General features: G+C 68.0%; 2 protein-coding genes across 13 annotated transcripts; both read right to left on the bottom strand.

Annotated features, from left to right (window-relative positions):
• Nucleotides 1–732: 732 nt before the first annotated feature.
• Nucleotides 733–3,084, bottom strand: MMP23B (matrix metallopeptidase 23B). Of its 2 annotated transcripts, none has more exons than XM_044236263.1 (8): nt 2,875–3,084; nt 2,397–2,536; nt 2,175–2,314; nt 1,943–2,110; nt 1,428–1,592; nt 1,246–1,356; nt 1,012–1,138; nt 733–923 (listed from the first exon to the last, which is right to left on the bottom strand). In XM_044236263.1, exons 1-8 carry the CDS (start codon nt 3,031–3,033, stop codon nt 749–751), a joined length of 1,185 nt encoding a protein of 394 aa, XP_044092198.1. In that variant the 5' UTR covers nt 3,034–3,084; the 3' UTR covers nt 733–748. The 2 variants fall into 2 exon arrangements, with proteins under 2 accessions (XP_044092198.1, XP_044092199.1); XM_044236264.1 differs by having other exon boundaries at nt 1,943–2,068.
• Nucleotides 3,085–4,679: 1,595 nt separating this feature from the next.
• Nucleotides 4,680–16,537, bottom strand: MIB2 (MIB E3 ubiquitin protein ligase 2). 11 transcript variants are annotated; one of them, XM_044236930.1, is made up of 21 exons: nt 16,070–16,536; nt 14,925–15,795; nt 10,928–10,980; nt 10,711–10,792; nt 10,450–10,621; nt 9,747–9,853; nt 9,467–9,661; nt 9,158–9,300; nt 8,945–9,052; nt 7,898–8,002; nt 7,650–7,812; nt 7,435–7,568; nt 7,207–7,355; nt 6,959–7,115; nt 6,712–6,872; nt 6,480–6,606; nt 6,144–6,377; nt 5,533–5,711; nt 5,264–5,451; nt 5,118–5,183; nt 4,680–5,021 (listed from the first exon to the last, which is right to left on the bottom strand). In XM_044236930.1, the coding sequence occupies exons 3-21, from the start codon at nt 10,955–10,957 to the stop codon at nt 4,783–4,785; spliced, it is 2,739 nt and encodes a 912-aa protein (XP_044092865.1). In that variant the 5' UTR covers nt 10,958–10,980; nt 14,925–15,795; nt 16,070–16,536; the 3' UTR covers nt 4,680–4,782. The 11 variants fall into 11 exon arrangements, with proteins under 11 accessions (XP_044092865.1, XP_044092858.1, XP_044092859.1 ...); XM_044236923.1 differs by having other exon boundaries at nt 10,711–10,980; nt 14,925–15,513; nt 15,667–15,795; XM_044236924.1 differs by having other exon boundaries at nt 10,711–10,980; nt 14,925–15,509; nt 15,667–15,795.
• Between the last annotated feature and the right edge of the window lie 680 nt (nt 16,538–17,217).

Below are 17,217 nucleotides of genomic sequence, written 5' to 3'. Positions count from 1 at the left end.
CACGGTGGGTTTTGTACAAAGTTGTTAACACGTTGTAAGATGACAGTGAAACGCTCATGTCCTTCCACAGCCCCTAGTGGCCGAGGCCTGCCCTCGTGCTGCCTGGCGGGGCCTCAGGCCCGCGTTCTCCGGGGGAGGCCGGGGAAGAAGGGGGGCCTCGGACCCCGTGCTGGCTGGGCTCTTCCTGGCCTGCCAGTTCTCGGGCTCCTGGTCTAGCAGGACAGGGCGTCGCTGCGGCAAAGGGGGTGCTTGCCTCTGCCCAGGGTGTCTACCAGCTCCACCGCTGGCACCAGCAGCTCCTCCCCCAACTCCGGGGTCGGCCCTCGCTCTCGGGCCTCACTTGCCCCAACCCCCATCCCACTCCTTGGGCGGCCTTGCGGGCACAGCGGCCTGCCCTTCTCGGCCTTCCTGCCTCCCGCGCCCCTGAGCAACCCCAAGACACTCCCAGGGACCCCGGGCTGCTTGGGCTCAGCCTGCTCTCCTGGGGATGCTCCACATTTGCGCCTTCGTTTACTCCATTTCCCCAGGAGAAGCCCGCCGTGGCCCGGGCCTCTGAGGGCTGCATCCTCACCCGAAGGAGCTGTGGGGAAGTTGGGGTGTCCTGGCCCCAGGCTCCCCACATGAAGCAGAGCACAGGCCGAGCGGCCCCACCCCGCGGGCCCCAAGGCTGGCCGCCCTCCCTCCCAAGAAAGGCACGCAGACTTCAGAGAGAAAGTGCTTTATGAGCGGCCTCGGCCCCGCGGGCAGCTCAGCCGCGCACTCGGACCCGCCAGGAGTAGGTGCTCAGCACACGCTGCCGCCGGCGCACCACGCACGTGTACGTGCCCTCGTTGATGGCGTTGGCGATGATGCTCAGGTGCGCCTCGCCCAGCGCCAGGTAGCCGGGGTAGGAGAACTCCAGGGGTTCCTGGTCCTTGTACCAGCTGTGGGGAGCAGGGCACAGGGCTGGGCAGGGTCCCGAGTCCCCGCCGCCCACCCTCCGTGGGGAGGGCACAGGGCAGGGCCACTCACTACACTTTGCCTTTCTTGTGCAGGATCTTCTGGCCACAGCGGAAGGTCACGTTCCGGCCCTCGGGCACCAGCCTGGTCTTGGTTCTGGGCGGCGGCGCGGTGGCAGCCACGGTGGGGAAGGGAAACTCTGCAGAGCGGCGGGAGGGGCCGGGCTCATAGAGGGCCACAGCGGCATCCCCGCCCCCCCGCCCCACCTCCGGCCAGAGCCGGCCAGCAGCGGGGCTGCGGCCTCACCGTAGCAGAAGTCACAGCTGCTGGGGCAGAGCCTCTTCATGAGCCTGCGGCGGGTGTCGCAGAAGCCCCTCCGGGCCCAGGATGTGCACACAAAGAGCCGGTCCAGGCAGCCTGCAGGAGGTTGACCTGGCCTTAGGCCTCCCCTCCCGCCGGCCTGCCCGCCCGGCCCCCACAGCACTCACCGTACAGCCGGTGCAGCCCCCACAGCTCGTCCTGCGACAGCGTCTTCCAGCCGCGCAGCGTGGCGTTCAGGTGCATGAGCGCCCGGCCGTGCTGCGAGTGCATCAGGCCCAGCGCGTGGCCGATCTCGTGGGCCGCCACGTGCACCAGGTCGGTGAGCCAGACGCCTGCGGGGCCCGCGGGTCAGCCCCTCGAGCCCCGGCCCAGCCCTCCCTGCTCTGCCGACCGTGGCCTGCCGGGGCTGCGCCCGTGGAGCCTCCCTCAGCACAGCCATGGGAAGATAAGAATGTTCCAGAGGCAGTGAGCTCCGTCCCCAGGAATGCAGCTCCAGCTCTGTCTTCCCGGCAGCAGGGCGGGGGGGGGGGGGGCTGCTCAGGGCTCCTGGAACCCAGGCCTATGGCCTCCTCCCAGCCTCCCCCTTCCCGCCTACTTGACCCCAAATCGCAGCCTCCACCCCCAAAGCCCTCCTGCTGTGCCTGCCCTGGTCAAAGGTCCCCGCAGGAGTCCAGGCCATCACCTTTCTTCCAGCTGTAGCGCGTGGGGCCCAGGACCCAGTACTCGCTGTCGTCAAAGTGGATGCCGCCGTGCGGGGGGAAGAAGGCGTGCGCCAGCTCGCCCGTCGGGCCATCGAAGCAGTGGTGCACTGCGGACACCAGGCAGTCCGTGTGGTTGACCGGGTAGAAGCCTGGGGGAGCACAGGGCTGAGAGGGGGCCACAGGGCCAGGTGGGGGCGGGGGCACGGCGCGCACCTATGCGGAGGTCGCTGGGCTGCTCAGGGGCCACCTCTCGGAAGCTGAAGGGGGACACGTCACTCCACATGCGGAAGGCGGTAGCCAGGCCCCGCCGGGTTTCACTGGGGCTCAGCAGGTTCCGCGGGAAGGAAAGGATCCTGGGATGGGGGTTAAGGTTAAGGGCGGTGGCAGGGCTAGGGCACGCTCCCCTGCGCCCACCGTCCTGGGCCACCGTCACACCTGTAGGTGAGGTTGAAGTGGTCCCAGCGCAGCCTGGCTGGGGTCAGCGTGTAGCGGCGTCTGCGGGGCAGCTGGAGGGGCGGAGGACCGGGTCCTGGAGTGGCGAAGACACGCGCCTGGTAGGGTGCGGCGACGGCTCCCTTCAAGGAAAGCGAGTGCACGTGGGGACACAGTAGGGACCATGCCCACGTCTGAAAAAGCTTGGAAAAAGAACTAAAGGAAGCAGGCGGGTGCGTGCTTCAGGGAGCCTTGAAATTCCCTCCTTTGGTCTTTCTGCGAGTTCGGGTTTTCTAGCCCAGCCAGCGGGCTGCTTTCACAGCCAGGAAAAGAAGGTTCCTAACCACAGCCCAGGTGGGACTGGGAGGAGCTGGAGGCCTGATGCTGGCTTCCCCCTCCCCCTCACACCCCCCCCTCCCGGGGGACACGCAGGCTCTCAGACCTGCCACCCACCCCTCCGTCCGGCCACACCCGCTCTCACCTGTGCCCCGCTGGCCCCCAACCGGGCCGCAGGGGCCCCCAACCGGGCCAGCAGCAGCAGCGCGGGCAGCAGGCACAGGGCGCCCAGCACAGCTTCCAGCCGGCGGGCCTGGACTTGGGCCCCCGACGCCGCTGAGGACATGCAGGCCCCGAGGCCCATGGCGCCTGCGGATTCACTGTCGGGGCCTCGGGCCCAGTGGGGCTGCGCGGGGAGGCGCTGCGAGCGGCTCGGGTTACAGGGATGGGTGCTGGGGGAGGTGCGTGCCCCTGAAGGGAACCAGCTGGCGGGCCGTCCCCGCTGTCAGGACAGTCCTGCCGCCAGCCTGGGGTGCAGACCCGGGGCCTGTGGGTCGGTGGCAGCAGCCTGGGCAGGGCCTGCTGGGCGGGGTCACGTGGGGGGTGGGGGCGAGGAGGGCCCGGCAGCGAGAGAAGGGACAGACGCCAGAGGCTCCAGCGGAGGGAAGGGTAGGCAGTTGGGGTCCCGAGTCCTGCTCTTCCACCTGGTGGAGCTCCTCCAGCTCCCTGACCGGCGAGCGAGACCGGGGAGAGCAGGCTCTATTCTCGCCCACTCAGGACCTGTCCCCTGCCCCAGCCGCTGCCTGACCCAGGTCATGGGGGGTGGGGGGATGAGGAGTGTGAGTACTGGGCGCCGGGGGCGGGCAAGACGCAGGGTCATGGGGACAGCACCCCAGAGGCCCAGGCTGGGGGAGCTGAAGGCAGCAGACCCTACGGAGCTAGAAGGGAAGCGACCGAGGTGCGGGCTTTGTGGGAGCAGGGAAGCCCCGGCTGGGGCCAAGGTCTGTAATGAGCCTGGATTGGGGGGCCAGGGGATCAGCGTCCTGAGGCTGGAAGCCTCGACGGGGCAGCCTGTGGGCTGGAAAAACTGAGCCAGGTGGGATGTTGGCGGGGGCTCCTTGGGGCTGGGGGAACTGGGTTCGGGAAGCCTGAGAGGGCCGGAGCAGACGGGGACTGGTGTGGGGAGGGAGCAGAGGAAGAGGCGCATGGCCAGACCAGGCCGGGGGGCTTGGCACTCCGTGTTCTCCATCCAGGCCTTATGCCCAGAGTGACAGCGGCACACCAGGCCAGCGGGGTCAGTGCCAAGCTGCTGGCTGACAGCTGGGAGGCTCTGGGGGAGCATTTCGGGTGGTTCTTGGAAAGCGCCCTGTCCGGCTGCCGAGCCCAGTGGAGAGCTGCACCCCCCGCTCTTCATGGCGGAATATTTGCCCCAACAAACGGCTCCCTTCTGCCCTGGGTCTGCCTTCTCCCCCCCCCCACCGGGGCCCTGTTCTGGCCTACCACGCTCAAGGGTTGGTAAGACCCTACCCGTGGCCCCCACCCCCAGCCGCCCGAAACCCCTTCCCCAACTCCCTGCTTAGCAGGGACCCCACCCGCCGGGAGAGAACAGGGTCAGAGACGACCTCACAGCCCGCCGGGGAAGAGAAAGGGGCAGGGAGACGCAGCAGCGGGTTGGGGGAAGCCCACCAGCGGGGCGGACACCACGTCCCCAGGCTCCATCCTTCCGCGGCCCCGGGCCGGGAGCCTGGGAGGCGGCCTGCGTCTCGGCCCGGGGACAGGACTCTGGCTCCCGGGACGGGGTCCGCGCGGGGCTCTGGAAGCGTCAGCGCTAGAAAGGGCTGGACGCGCGGGGCACGGGCCAAAGCGCAGAGCCCGGAGCGCAGGGGGGAGGGGGGCGCCGCGTAGGCCAGCCCGGGGCGGCGGCAGCGACGGGGCGGGGCGGGACCCCGGGGCGGACAGCCCCCCGCCCCCCGCCCCGAGTCCGCCCCAGGCAGGCACCAAGCGGAAAAGTCCGAGAATCTTTTTATAAAACACGGCGCGGGGGCTTGCGAAGGCGACGGGGGGACGTGGCTCCGGAAGGCGGCGGGCGCGGCCGGGGCGCGGGGCGGGGGGGCTACACGAAGATCTGGATGCGGTCGCGGATGGGCTGGCGGCAGATGGGGCAGGCGCTGAGCGCGGCGCCGCAGGGTGCGCACGCGCCGTGGCCGCACTGGAACACGAGGCGGATGTGGCTGTCGATGCAGATGGGGCAGGTGATGCGCTCCTCCATCTGCCGGTAGCGGCTCTGCAGCTCCTCCACCAGCTGCCGCGGCGGGCCGGGCGCCGGGGTCGCGCTGGCCACCTCCGTGCCGTCTGCGGGCCGGCACCGGGGGATGGTGCAGGGGTGAGGGGAGGCGGGGCCGCGAGGCGGCGGGGCGGGGCGGGGCGGGGCGGGGGGTGGGCACGCACCTGGGCGCAGCTTCTTGCCGATGGCCACCTGGCACCTGATGCACTTCTTCATCCTGCGCGCGCACTCTGCGGGGCGGGGGGTCGGTCGGGCGGGGGCGCGTGGGCTCGGGCACCCCCCCCCGCACCCCCGCAGCCCCCGCACTCACCCTCGCACACAGTGCGGTGCTGGCACGGCGAGAACAGCACCAGCAGCGCCAGCTCCGAGCACACCAGGCACTCGGCGGCCTCGGGCTCCGACGGCGCGGCCACGTGCAGGTTCGTCACGGTGTTGGGGGGGCCCAGCACCAGCCTCGGGCCCGCGGCCGCGACCCCGCTGCCGCCCGCGTGCCGCTCCCTGCGGTGGGAGGAGAGGGCTTGAAAGCGGCCCCGGTGGGGGGAGGGCGCCCGGGCCCGCCGCCGGCCCCGCCGGGCTCACCGGAAGCGCTGTGCGCAGCCCTGCAGGGCCTTGAGCACGCGGCCCTCGGCGGCCAGGTCCAGCGGGCTGCGGCCGCGGTGGTTGGCGTAGCTCAGGTCGGCGCCCTCCAGCGCCAGGAAGCAGGCGATCGCCGCGCCCGCCGTCAGCTCCCCGCTGCCCGGGAGGCCCGAGGCCTGTAGCTGGGCGGCAGACAGAGGCCGGTGAGGGCAGGCGCGCAGGAGCAGGCCCCAGGGCCGGCCCAGTGGCCGTCGGGGACGCCCTACCAGCCCCTGGCTGCCTGGGCCTCGGGTCAGAGCCTCGGGCACCTCTTTGCCATCTGAGGCCTCGGGAACAGGAAGGAGGCAGACAGGAAAGGGGCCCCCACCGTACCCCCCCCACACCCACCCCACACCACATCCCCTTTCCCAGGCTGGTCAGGCCACGCTGCCCTAGCTGGTTGCAGAAAACGCTTCTGGCAAACCCCAGCGCCCCAGCCCAACCCACCCCCACGAAGGCCTGGCTTCCTGGGCAGACGCCCACAGCCGAAGTGGACAGTCCCTCCCGCCCCGCCGGTTGCCTGCAGCTGGGCAGTCCGGCCCACTTCTGCAGCACCCAGATCCACACTTCCTCACCCTGGACAGCAGCTGTAAGGGCCCTGGGTCCCCCCCGGCCCCATCGGCCACCAGAGGCAGCAGCTGATGACGCTGCAGCGCCACGTGCAAGGCCGTGTCCCCCTCCTCGTCCTCGGCATTGACGCTGCAGCCCGCGTCCACCAGCAGCGGCACCAGCCCCACGTGGGCCTGCTGCACGGCCAGGTGCAGCGGGGACTGGAGCTTCCGGTTGCGGACGTTCACATCACAGCGGCCCTGAGGAAGGGTCAGAGGGGGTGGGCACCGGCTCAGCCCAGGGACCCCGGCTGGGTCCTGACCCCCAAGGCCCTGGGCTGGTCCAGGGCCCCGTGTCCACACCTCGCGGATGAGAATCTGGGCCACCTCCCGGTGGTTGTTAAGGGCGGCCAAGTGCAAGGCCGTGAAGCCGTCGTCCTTCTTGGCATCCACCAGCTGGCGCGCACGAGCGAGAATCCTCCGGACAGCTCTGGGGGAGCGGGGAGATGTGCCTGGGGTCGAGACTGTGCCCGCAGTGGTCCAGCAGCACCACGGGAGTCTGGTCCACTGGGTGCGCCCCTCCCCCCCAACTCACAGCGTGTGGCCCTTGAGGGACGCATGGTGCAGCAGGGTGAAGCCCTGGCTGTTCGTGGCGGTGACATCGATGCCCGGCACCTCGGTGAGGACCTCCACGATGCCGCTGGCACCAGCACCCGCGGAGATGGCACAGTGCAGAGGCGTGCTGGCGTGGGCATCCTGCCGGCGGGGGGCCAGGGGTCACTCGGCAGGAAGGCCAACGCCATTGTGTCCTTGAGCCCGGGGCCAGCGGACCCAGCACTTACGGGCAGGTTGACGTCACAGCCGCGCTCACAGAGGACCCGGACGACCTCCAGGAAGCCCCTCTGCACGGCCACGTGGAGGGCTGTGCTCCGGGTGCCGTTCAGGGCATTGGCCCCACAGCCGGAGCTCAGGAGCAGGCGGGCGGCCTCAGGCTGGTTCCTGACAGGAGAGGGAGCAGCAGGGCCGCGATGCCCACTGGCCTATGGGCTGCACCCCCCGCCCCCGCCGCCCCCCCCGGACCGGGCCTCACCCCAGGGCGGCGTAGTGCAGCGCCGTGTTACCCTCGTCGTCCGGCAGGTCCGCGGCCGCCCGGGCCTGCAGCAGCCGCCGCACCAGCTCCACCTGGCCCAGGTAGGCGGCCACCTGCAGCGCCGTCCTCCCCTGGTTCTTGGTGTCCACCTGCCGGGAGAGCCCCCGGGTCAGTCCCGGTCTGACCCCGGGCCTGGCTGCAGGGGGGGCGGGGGCGTCGGGAGCTCGCCTGCTCGGGGCGCCGCCTCAGCAGGTCCAGGGCCCCGGCCACACTGCCCAGGGCCACCTCTACCACCAGTCTCCCCGGGTGCTCAAGATCACTCTTCTGGGCTCGCAGCTTGTCCAGGGCGACGCTCAGGGAGCCTAGGCGGGGCGGGGCTCCAGGTAAGGGACGGCCCGGGCGGCCCCGCCTCCTGCCGGCCGCCCCAGCCCGGGCTCCCGCACTTTTGTTCTCCCTGGCACGCTCGGCCACATCCAGGTTGGCGTCCTCCTCGGGCCGGTAGGCCACCAGGCAGGAGGGGCTGAAGGTCCACGGCTGACCGCCGACCACCACGCGCAGGTTCCCGTCCCTGAAAACCTTCACCACCTTCCCGACGCGGCCCAGGGCCTGAGTGGGGAGAGAGGAAGGTCAACGCCCGCCCGTCTCCCGGCAGGCCCGGAGGGGAGGCGGGGCTGGGCGCCGGGGCACTCACAGGAGCCATGTCATCCGTCCACTCGCCGTGCCCGGCCTGCAGCCGCTTCACGGTGTCGAGGTCATCGATGACCCGCACAACATCGCCCACCCAGAAGGCGTTGTGCTGAGTGAGAGAGAGAGGCACGTGAGGGGCACCCCCAGGCAGGTGTGGCTGCCCTGGGCCACGGAGCAGGAGGCACCTCCGCAGAACAGGCAGACCTGAACTTGACCCCAGCCCCTGCCTCAGAGGTGGAGGAGAGTCGCACGGGACCAGGTCAGTCCGGGGTGGGCAGCCCTGGAGCCACGGAGGTGACAGCCAGAGAAGACCAAAACCAACTCCGGGGTGAAAGCCAAGGTGGACCTGTCCCTCCACTCAGACGGAGAAGCAGACGGCGTGGCCCAGTCCAGTCCAGACTGGCACAGGGAGTGGGGTGGGACCCGGGGACGACCAGGAGGCAGGGCCAGACGACCATGGGAGTGGGGGGCAGGAGCCACTTCTCCCCCATCCCCAAACCTTTCCTGGCCACTTCCCGCACACCTGTGCCCTCCCCTCATGAGACTTAACACTGCAAACCGGAACCCACCCCAACCCCCCCACCTTCTAGGGGCCAGAACCCCAGTCCAGAGCCCAGCGCTAGGGGTACATGCTTCCACCCAGGGCCCTGGTCCGCATAACACTGTGCCCACCGTTGTCCCCGCCCCCCTGGGCTGTGTCCACCCTCTTCCTAAAGGGCCTTTCCACTGCCCCAAGTGATCCCCATGCCACACCACTGAAGAACGTGTTAGAAGGTGACTTCCCACCGGTAATGCTGCAGTGGCTTCTTGGCCCAGCAGGAGGAAAGCTGGTGCCCGGGCTGCCGGCCCCCAGCCTCCACCAGTGCCCAGCACCTCACCTGCCTCTGCCCCTTCACGCCAGGACCCCCTCCCTGCGGAACTCAGCCCCTCTGGACCCCACAAAGCCCTCCCCTGTTCCCTAGGGACTGGAGAAAGGCATTCCCAGAGCCGATGAGGTACCCGGAGGGGTGCAGAAGCGAACAGACGGGGCTCAGCCCAGCCCCCCATGCACCTTGGTGAGAGCCCCAGGGTGGAAGGTCCAGCGCGTCTCGCGGCCGAACTGCACGCGCACATCCCCACGGTCCGTGATGCGGTGCACGGTGCCCGTCTTTCCGAGAAACTGTGGCGGGTCACGGAGGCTGTGGCTGGGGGGAGCGGGAGGGCTGGGGGTCCAGGGGATGTGGGGAGGGCAGGGGAGGGGGGCTCAGCAGGCGGGGCGGCTCACCTCCGCCATCCGGGGGTTCCACCCGCCGTGGCCTTCCTGCATCTCCCTGAGGATGTCTGTGTCCAGCAGACACTTAACCTTGTCCCCGTGCTGGAAAGGCTGGCCATCGGCACTCACCCTGCGCCGCAGCTCCGCCGGCTTGCCTGGGGCGGGCGACAGGCCCCCCTTCAGCGGCATCACCCCCGCCAGGCGCGTCCCTCCACGGCGCAACTTCAGCCCCCAGCCCCGGCCCAGCGCTGCCCCGGGACCCAGCCAGGGCAGGAGGGCAGCTGGGCAGGCAGGTGTGGTGTCCCTGGGGCCAAACCCTACCGAGCCTTGGGAGATGCTCCTTGTAGTAGAAGCCGCCAGCCGCCTCGCCCACACACTTGAGGTCCACCTTGCCCTTGTGGCCCACACGGTACACATTGGTGGTGCCATCGGCCCACGTCACACTGGCCACGCTCCGGCCCGTCTCCACATCCCAGCCACGGATGTCCACCACTCGGCCTGGCTTCCCTTCCCCTCCTGGGGGGGATAAAGGCCCCATGGCAGGCTAAGCCCGTGCCACAAGGCTCACACGCAGCCGGCGGCAGCCTAGACCCCCACTCACCGTCCTGCGAGCCCCACTCCCAGTCCGGGCCCCGCACCACCTTCGCGCCTTGGAAGATGCCCCTCAACGGGATCCTTGGGAGGCCCTGGCGGGGACTCAGGGTGACCCTGCAAGAGAGCGAGTGGGCGCTGGGCCACGAGGGAGGCCGGGCGCGGGTTCGAGCCCGGCCCCACCCGACTCTCTCGGGGAGGAGGGCTGGCCCCGCTGGTCAGCGCCCTCCACTCCGGGCCCCCTCCCAGCGTGGCCTCCACGTGCGCCGCCCTCCCTCCACACCTGCTGCCCCTACTGAGCTGCTGAGCCGTTAGGGTGGCCCCAGAGCTCAGGGCGCAGCCTGGCCCCGGGAGGGCTCAGCACAGAGAAACAGAGGAGTGAGGAACGCGGGCTGGCCCAGACGGCTGGTCCCCCTTCCTGCTCCGGCCAGCAGGCAGCTGGGGTCGCACACACACCCCTCCCCCAGGCGCGGGGACCCGTCCAGGAGAGGGGACAGCAGCCTCTTGTGGGTGGGGCCTCTGGGTGGCCGCCCCAGCCCAGGAGATCCTCCCAGCTTCGTTCCCTCCGCACGCCCCCTCCAGCGACAGAGGCCCCTAGGCCGGCCAGCAGGGTGTCCCCAGCTGCGCCTCTGGGTTAGTTCCCAGCACGGGCCACTGGGGCTCCCACCAGGGAGGCCGGCTCCGGGCCTGGGGGCGGCCGGCGAGGAACTCACGGGCGGGAGTGGGCCGTCTCGTAGCGCTCGAAGGCGTGGGCCAGGTCGTGCCTGTCCAGCATGTAGCATTGCGTGCACAGGTCGTAGTCGAAGCAGACGCGGCACTTCCAGCGCATGCCCCGCAGCCCGTGCTTCTTGCAGCAGTCGCAGATGATGTTGGGGTGGCGGACGCCTGGGGGCAGGGCGGGGTCAGGGCGCGCCGGGCCCCGCCCCCCACGCCCCAGGCGCCGCGCGGGCTCCCGCACGCGGACACGCACGCACCGATCTGCGCGTTGTCGTAGAGCAGCAGGTCGTGGGCGCCCTGGTAGCCCGCGCGGTAGTTGGTGCGGGTGCCGCGGTCCCACTGCACGACCACCGTGCGCTCAGGGGTCGACGGGCTACCGTGGCGGCCAAGCTCCACCACGGTGCCCACGCCGCCCTCGCCGCCATCCTGCTGGCCCCACTTCCAGTCCACGCCGCGCACCACGCGCATGCCCACCTGTACGCCTGCCTGGGGGTCTGGGTCCATGGCGGGTGCAACTGCTCCGGGACCTGCAGGCAGACGGCACCCTCAGGCCACATCAAGGCTACACAGGCTCTCCCGGGCTCTGGGAGGGCTGCCGCGGGGGCAGGTGGGGACAAGTCCGGGAGAGCTAGGCAGGGAGGGGGAGGACAGCCTGTGCAAATGCCCTGCGGCGGAAGGAAGTGTGGTAAGTGCATGCGCTTCGGGCCAAAGGAGGCTCACCTGGCCCACGGCCAGCAGCGGGGCACACTAGTCTGGGAAGCACAAGCGGCACCTGTCCTGGAGGAAAGCTGGGCACCTCTGGAGAGGCCCCTCCAGCTGCCGTGAGACCCTGCCTCCAGGTGATCACAGGCAGAAGTGGGGGGCCCCCAAGGAACAAGACCTGGCAAACGACCACAGAGGGTCCACCTGTGCCGGCAGACCCAGATCTGGGTGGTTGGCACCCAGTGGGCTACCAGGACCTACTGTTCTGAAACCGGTGGATTCGCACCGCAGATGCCAACATGAAGGGAAGACAACAACGCTTCCAGAAGAAAACAGACTCTTGTTCATGCGGCCGGTGAGTTAGTCTGTGCCCAAGTCAGGAACCAGCGTCCATCAAGACACCACGAAAAGACTAAAAAGGCCGCAGCCCCGAGAAGCCGCCTCTGCCCACAGGGGGCCTGTCTCCACGGCACGCAGGGAGCGCAGACGCATACGGAGCAGCACCCTGAGGTAGAGGGGCACAGCCCTGGCACAGGTGCCCCCTGCCAGACTCATCAGGGTTCCAGTCACCAGGCCACTACCCACAAGGGGGACGCTACCCAGGTCGGGGGACAGTACCTTGAGGTCACTCGAGCTTCTGGGCCCTTCCTGCGGGACTGCGGCCCCCCCACTCCAGACTGTACCAGAAGAAGGGGCACCTGTGTTCACAGCAACACCGTCCCGTCTCCTCAAGGGTGAACTGGGTCGTGAGATGGGATTTACCCCCAAGGGAGCCTAAACCCCACCCCGTACTCGTCACAGCCCACAGCTGGAAGGCAGAGCTCCGCAGAAGCTGAAGGAAAGCAGCCACGTGGCACCACTGGAATCCATCTGCAAGAGGCTCCCAAAGCAGGAGGCAGCGATGCAGGCCAGCACGGGGCTCTGCGACACAGGACCGGCCCACCTCCCGGTCCGGCGGCTCAGTACAGGCCGATTGCTCATGACCTAGAACCTGGTATTATTATTTTTTAAAGATTTACTTAGTTATTTATTTGACAGACACATCACAAGTCGGCAGAAAGGCAGGCGGGAGCCCTGCTGAGCAGAGAGCCCGATGCGGGGCTCGACCCCCAGGACCCTGAGATCATGACCTGAGCCGAAGGCAGAGGCTTAACCCACTGAGCCACCCAGGCGCCCCTGGAACCTGGTATTATATGTTTCTTAGTAAAGTTTTTTTGTAATGACACAGCTAGATTTGAAGGACAGTTAAGAGCGAAAATCAACAGGACTTGGAGGGGTGCAGGGAATCCCAGGCTGTAAGAGAGCAATCAGCACCCCACTTCTGGAGGGGTCTGTCATGCAGCCAGCAGGGCCCCAAGGCTAGAAAACCAGCCGGCCAGGGTGCACCTGGCCGTCTCCTCACCATGCGCCCAAGAGGCTGGGGGCAGACCGAGGCTGGCTGGGTGTGGCTGAGGACCAGCCGGGTCACTGCCAGCTCCCACTAGGGCCCAGGGCCCCCCCTCAGCCACAGGACACTGGCCAACAACACAGGAGGGAAACCACGCATCACCCCTCTACCCGGGCCCCTCCCCAGGATCCTGCATCCTGCCCCACCCCCAAGGCCAACCCAAGGCATCCCAGGCCTGGCCCCCCCAGGAAACACTGCCACCCACCGGAGGCCACTGGATGGCAGAGAGGAGGGTGGTGGCCAGGCTTTGCCAGGGGTAGGAGCTGAGCCCCAGGGGCCATCTGACACCCACCCTCTGCCCAGCTCCACTCCAAGACCCGTGTCCAGCACAGGGTGCGCAGGGCTGGGCCAGACTCAGTCTGCGGCCCAGACTCGCGTGGGTAGGATCCAGCTCCGACTTCTGCGAATTCTGCTCCCTCCCGCACAGGCTCGTCGGGGCGGTGGCTTCTCCACCCTGCCCGTGCAGGACCTCCAAGGGCTTCCGCAGAAGCAGGTGGGTGTTTTGGAACGATAAACCTTCCCAACCCATGGACTAATTAGGAGGCTTTCCACGAAGAAACTCCTCACCTCGTGGGCCACTCGGCCCCCCTGTCCTTCACTCCCTGGCTGTCTTCCCTTCCGGGCTCTGGCCCCTGCTAACATGGGGCACCTGGGCCAAGAGCTTCTTATTTCTTCTACAGAGCAGCGCCAAGCCCAGGCCTGCTACCGGAAGAACACCCCCGAGAAAGCCTGGGACCCCCGGGCACCAACAAGCTCCAGACAGGGAGGGTCACCGTGGGCCCCCGCCGGCCCAGCCCCCACCGGCAGCTGCTACAGAGACGCAAGCTGGGCCGAGCAGCACAGCCCGAGCTGGCGGCCTGCGTGCCCCCTCCCCCGCCTCCCTCTGCTGGGAACCTGCTCGCTGGGAAGCCAGCAGAACCGCTACTCCCGGCCCTTCCCGCACAGCCCTCTGAGCTACACTCCGCCGGAGTGTGCCTCGTCCTAGGCAACCACGAGCCCAAACGCGCGCGAGCAGCCGGCCCCACCGCAGGCCCCTGTCGCCTGCAGAGCCCAGAAATCAGCTCCACATGGAAATAAAGGACTCAGGGCAGGAAAGGACCCAAGTGACCTGGGCCGATCTAGGGCCGGCCGCTCAGCCTGCCCACCCGCTGGCGTTAAGGATCCGTGGGCCACACGCTACAGGAGCATTTCCAACAGGACACAGGGGCACCCGAGGAGGACAGCAAGCTACGCTAGGAGCTCCTGGTCTCCTCCCCTGCCCTGCCCCGCGCAGGTCTTGGCGTCTGCTTCAGCGTCTCCATCCGGCACGGTGCCACCTCGACTCGGGCCTGAGCAGAGCCTCCAACAGCAGCCCCCACCCGCGCTGTCCCTTCCTACAGGGCCTCGGAAGCATCCTGGCACGGCATTCTAGCTTGGGGGGCTGGGGAGCTTTCCAAGTGTCTCCATCCCTTCTCTCTGCCCGTCTGTCTGGTCTTTGTCACTGTCGTCACTGCTGTCTCTGGGGCCCAGCGCTGAGCATGCTCCACGGGACGGCAGTGCCCAGCCCTCCTGGTATCCGAGCTCACTACTCTTCTTCGGCAGATCCCACCAGGGTGTGTGGGGAGGGGTGGCAAGTGGGGAATGGCCCAGGCTCAGGAGTCGGGAGGCAGTGACCAAACCCAGAAAGGCTACAGAGGGAGGGGGCACCCACTTCAGTGGGAACATTCACCGAGAGACTGCTTTCTGCTCCTTCCTTTGCCGGAAAAGCTGTATTCTGACATTCTCCTCGGAGCTTACAGGCCATACCCTGCCTGGCACCCAAACCCCGGCAGAGGCTGTCAAGACATTTGTTTAAAATAACTCTGTGGGGGCGCCTGGGTGGCTCAGTTGGTTGGGTGACCGCCTTCGACTCAGATCATGGTCCTAGAGTCGCGGGATCGAGTCCCACATCGGGCTCCCAGCTCCATGGGGGGTCTGCTGCTTCCTCTGACCTTCTCCCCTCTCGTGCTCTCTCCCTCCCTCTCTCTCAAATAAATAAATAAAATCTTTTTTAAAAAATAAAATCACTCTGCAGCAGAGGCGTCTGGTTGCCTCAGTCGGTTAAGCATCTGACTCTTGATTTCGGCTCAGGTCATGACGTCGGGGTCGTGGGATCAGGCCCCTCGGGCTCCACGCTCAGCCGGGTCTGCTTAAGATTCTCTCTCCTTCTCCCTCGGACCCTCCCCCTCACTGACATGCGAGGACGCACGGGCACTCTCTCCCTCTAAAAAAAGAGAAAGACTCTGAGCCCGTCAAAGCACAGGGCTGGAAGGACAGATGCACACGCAGCAAGGGTGAACTCACCTTAGAACACAGACCAGCCTGGAGTCAGCACCCCGGACACTCGGCGGCTACTTCTTGGGTCACAAACTGGAGAGCCACCGAGACTTCCTGTTGGAAACTACCAGCCATGCCGACACGGAACAAACCACACAGGCAGCCAACAAGCAAGTCTGGAGAAAACGGTTTTTAAAAGGCAGTTTTACATGTTAGCGTCCAACCGCCTCAAGCAAACAGGCAGGCGTCTGGGTCTGTTTCGTTGGGCACTAGTGTCTCTCGTCTCAAGGAGCAGCCAGCTTGGGAGGGCAGAACGACTTCCAAAACATACGTTAGGACAGCATAGAAACAAGAAGTTTTCCCTATTTGTGAATATTTTATTGGAAAAACTTTTAAAAGCCATAAAGATCCAATCCCATTTAGGCAGGAGGTTGGCAAGTTGCCTTTATTCAGAAGAACAGTTACTTGACGCTGACATGACGTGCCACAGGCGGCCGTCACTCCTTTCCCTGGCCTCCAGCTGTGCCCGGCGATGCTGTCTGAGCGACACCATGTGGGGCACAGTCAACCGGCAAAACTTGGTGCATCACGGGCTCCTGTCATGCAGCAGGTCTGGCTAAGACAAAGGTGGACATTCTGAGTGCTGGGGAGTCTGACCCATTAGTGACTGGGAGGAAGCCCTGAGACAGAGCACCCAGGAACCCCAACTTGGCCCAGCAAGAAGACACCTGCTGGTGGAAGGCCCGAAGGAAGGACAGGGCTCCATCACCTGAATCTCGGCCGAGATGGAAGCCCTGCAGACCGGGACGTCCTGCCCCAACCACTGCACGGGCCACTCGGCGCGGGGACCAGGCCTTCAGACACTTGTTGCATCTGGAGCAACAGGCCAGGAGGGGACCTGCCAGGAAGGGCTGCATTTGCCAAGGCTCCCATTTGGCCTGCCTCAGCCCCTGCCCGGCAGGTGCCCACCAGAAAAAGCCTGTCCGGCACCCCGCCTTGTTTCTTCAATGGGTTCTGAACGCAGAGGACTGGCAAGCCGCGTGATCAGCCCCCCGCACACAGACGCACACGCTCAGAAACAACCCAAACTCCTCTGACACGGCCTCGAACAGAAACCACAGGATGAAACAGCAGATCCAAACCGTCACAGCACAAGCTTGTCAAGAGCTCACCTGTCTGGTCGTCCAGTCGCCCCCCCTGCCCGCCTTGAGCCTGCCGGCTGCAGCCCTGGCGCCTGGAGACCGGGGGATTGGCCTCTAGCCGTGCCGAGCGTCCAAGCCCAGAGCCATCCGGCCCTGTGGCGCCTGGGAGATGCCAAGACGCACAGTTAGCACCGCCGACCGGACCGCGGCGGGCGGACGGAGCCGGCCGGTCTGCTCCTGGGCTGCCCGCTGTCTACAAGCCCATTTCCGAGCCAACACCGCGAGGCCCAGCGCTGCCCCGGGGGCCTGCCTCCCGCCTCGCGGGGCTCCCTGGGCTCTGGCGGCCTCGCTCCCGCTGCAGCAGTCCGTCTGGCGCGCGTAGGAGCCGCAGCGCCCGAACACGACCTGCCGCCGGGAGCGGAGCCGGAGGGCTGGTGGCCTGGGCGCTGCAGACGTCAGGGCCCGGCGCTGCGTCCCGGCCGAGGCTCCGCGGGGACAGCGGGGGCGGGCCGGGCCGGGCCGGACTGGGCAGGGCGGACGCGCACCCCCAAGCGTGACCCCGCCCCACCAGCCCGGGGCCGCCCCGCCTCCTGAGGTCCCATCCCCCTTCCTCGGGAAGCCGCCCCAGGCCCGGGTCGCGGCCAGACCCTAGTGCCCCCGTCGACCCCTCCACTTGCCCGTAAGTTTGCGTCCCGCCCGCTCGGCCTGGGGGCGCCAGGGGCCGAAAAGCGCCGAGTCTATCTGCCAGTGGCCTGCCGAGCGGCCTCGGTGTGTGGGACAGCCCGCCCGCGGCCCCGCTGCTGCTCAACCCCGCCAGCCGGGCCGCCCTGTCGCGCCGCGACCACCGGCTGAGGCTGCCGAGGACCCCGATCCCGGGGCTCCTGGGGCCGCCGCGGGGCCTGCCGGGAGTTGTAGTCTGCAGCCCACTGGCGCCGGAGGCGGGGGGGAGAGTCTGAACCACAACTCCCAGGAGGCTCCGCGGCGGCGGTGACGCACGCGACCGCAGGAGGCGGGACCTGAGGGAAGGAATCCCGGCCCGAGTCCCGAGAGTGACGGGAAGCCTCCCGCCCTGCTCCGGGGAAGGACCCGGGCTCGCCTCTGCGCCAAACGCCGACGGAAGGCGCGTTCACATCGGACAGCGTGTAGTGCACGTCGTCAGAAGGCGGCGGCGGCCTCGG

Source organism: Neovison vison, chromosome 2 (assembly GCF_020171115.1).
Source record: "Neovison vison isolate M4711 chromosome 2, ASM_NN_V1, whole genome shotgun sequence".
NCBI lineage: Eukaryota > Metazoa > Chordata > Mammalia > Carnivora > Mustelidae > Neogale > Neogale vison.
This window is presented reverse-complemented; position numbering and strand designations above follow the sequence as displayed.

Excerpts from the sequence above, each read along its gene's own strand:
- MMP23B (XM_044236263.1), bottom strand. The coding sequence starts at position 3,033 with ATGGGCCTCGGGGCCTGCATGTCCTCAGCGGCGTCGGGGGCCCAAGTC. Across the intron at positions 2,315-2,396 it reads CACTTCAACCTCACCTACAG|GATCCTTTCCTTCCCGCGGA; the intron begins GTGTGACGGTGG and ends CCCCCATCCCAG. Across the intron at positions 1,357-1,427 it reads GGGGCTGCACCGGCTGTACG|GCTGCCTGGACCGGCTCTTT; the intron begins GTGAGTGCTGTG and ends AACCTCCTGCAG.
- MIB2 (XM_044236923.1), bottom strand. The coding sequence starts at position 10,957 with ATGGACCCAGACCCCCAGGCAGGCGTACAGGTGGGCATGCGCGTGGTG. Across the intron at positions 10,622-10,710 it reads CTACGACAACGCGCAGATCG|GCGTCCGCCACCCCAACATC; the intron begins GTGCGTGCGTGT and ends CCCTGCCCCCAG. Across the intron at positions 9,053-9,157 it reads GGAACCCCCGGATGGCGGAG|TTTCTCGGAAAGACGGGCAC; the intron begins GTGAGCCGCCCC and ends GACCCGCCACAG.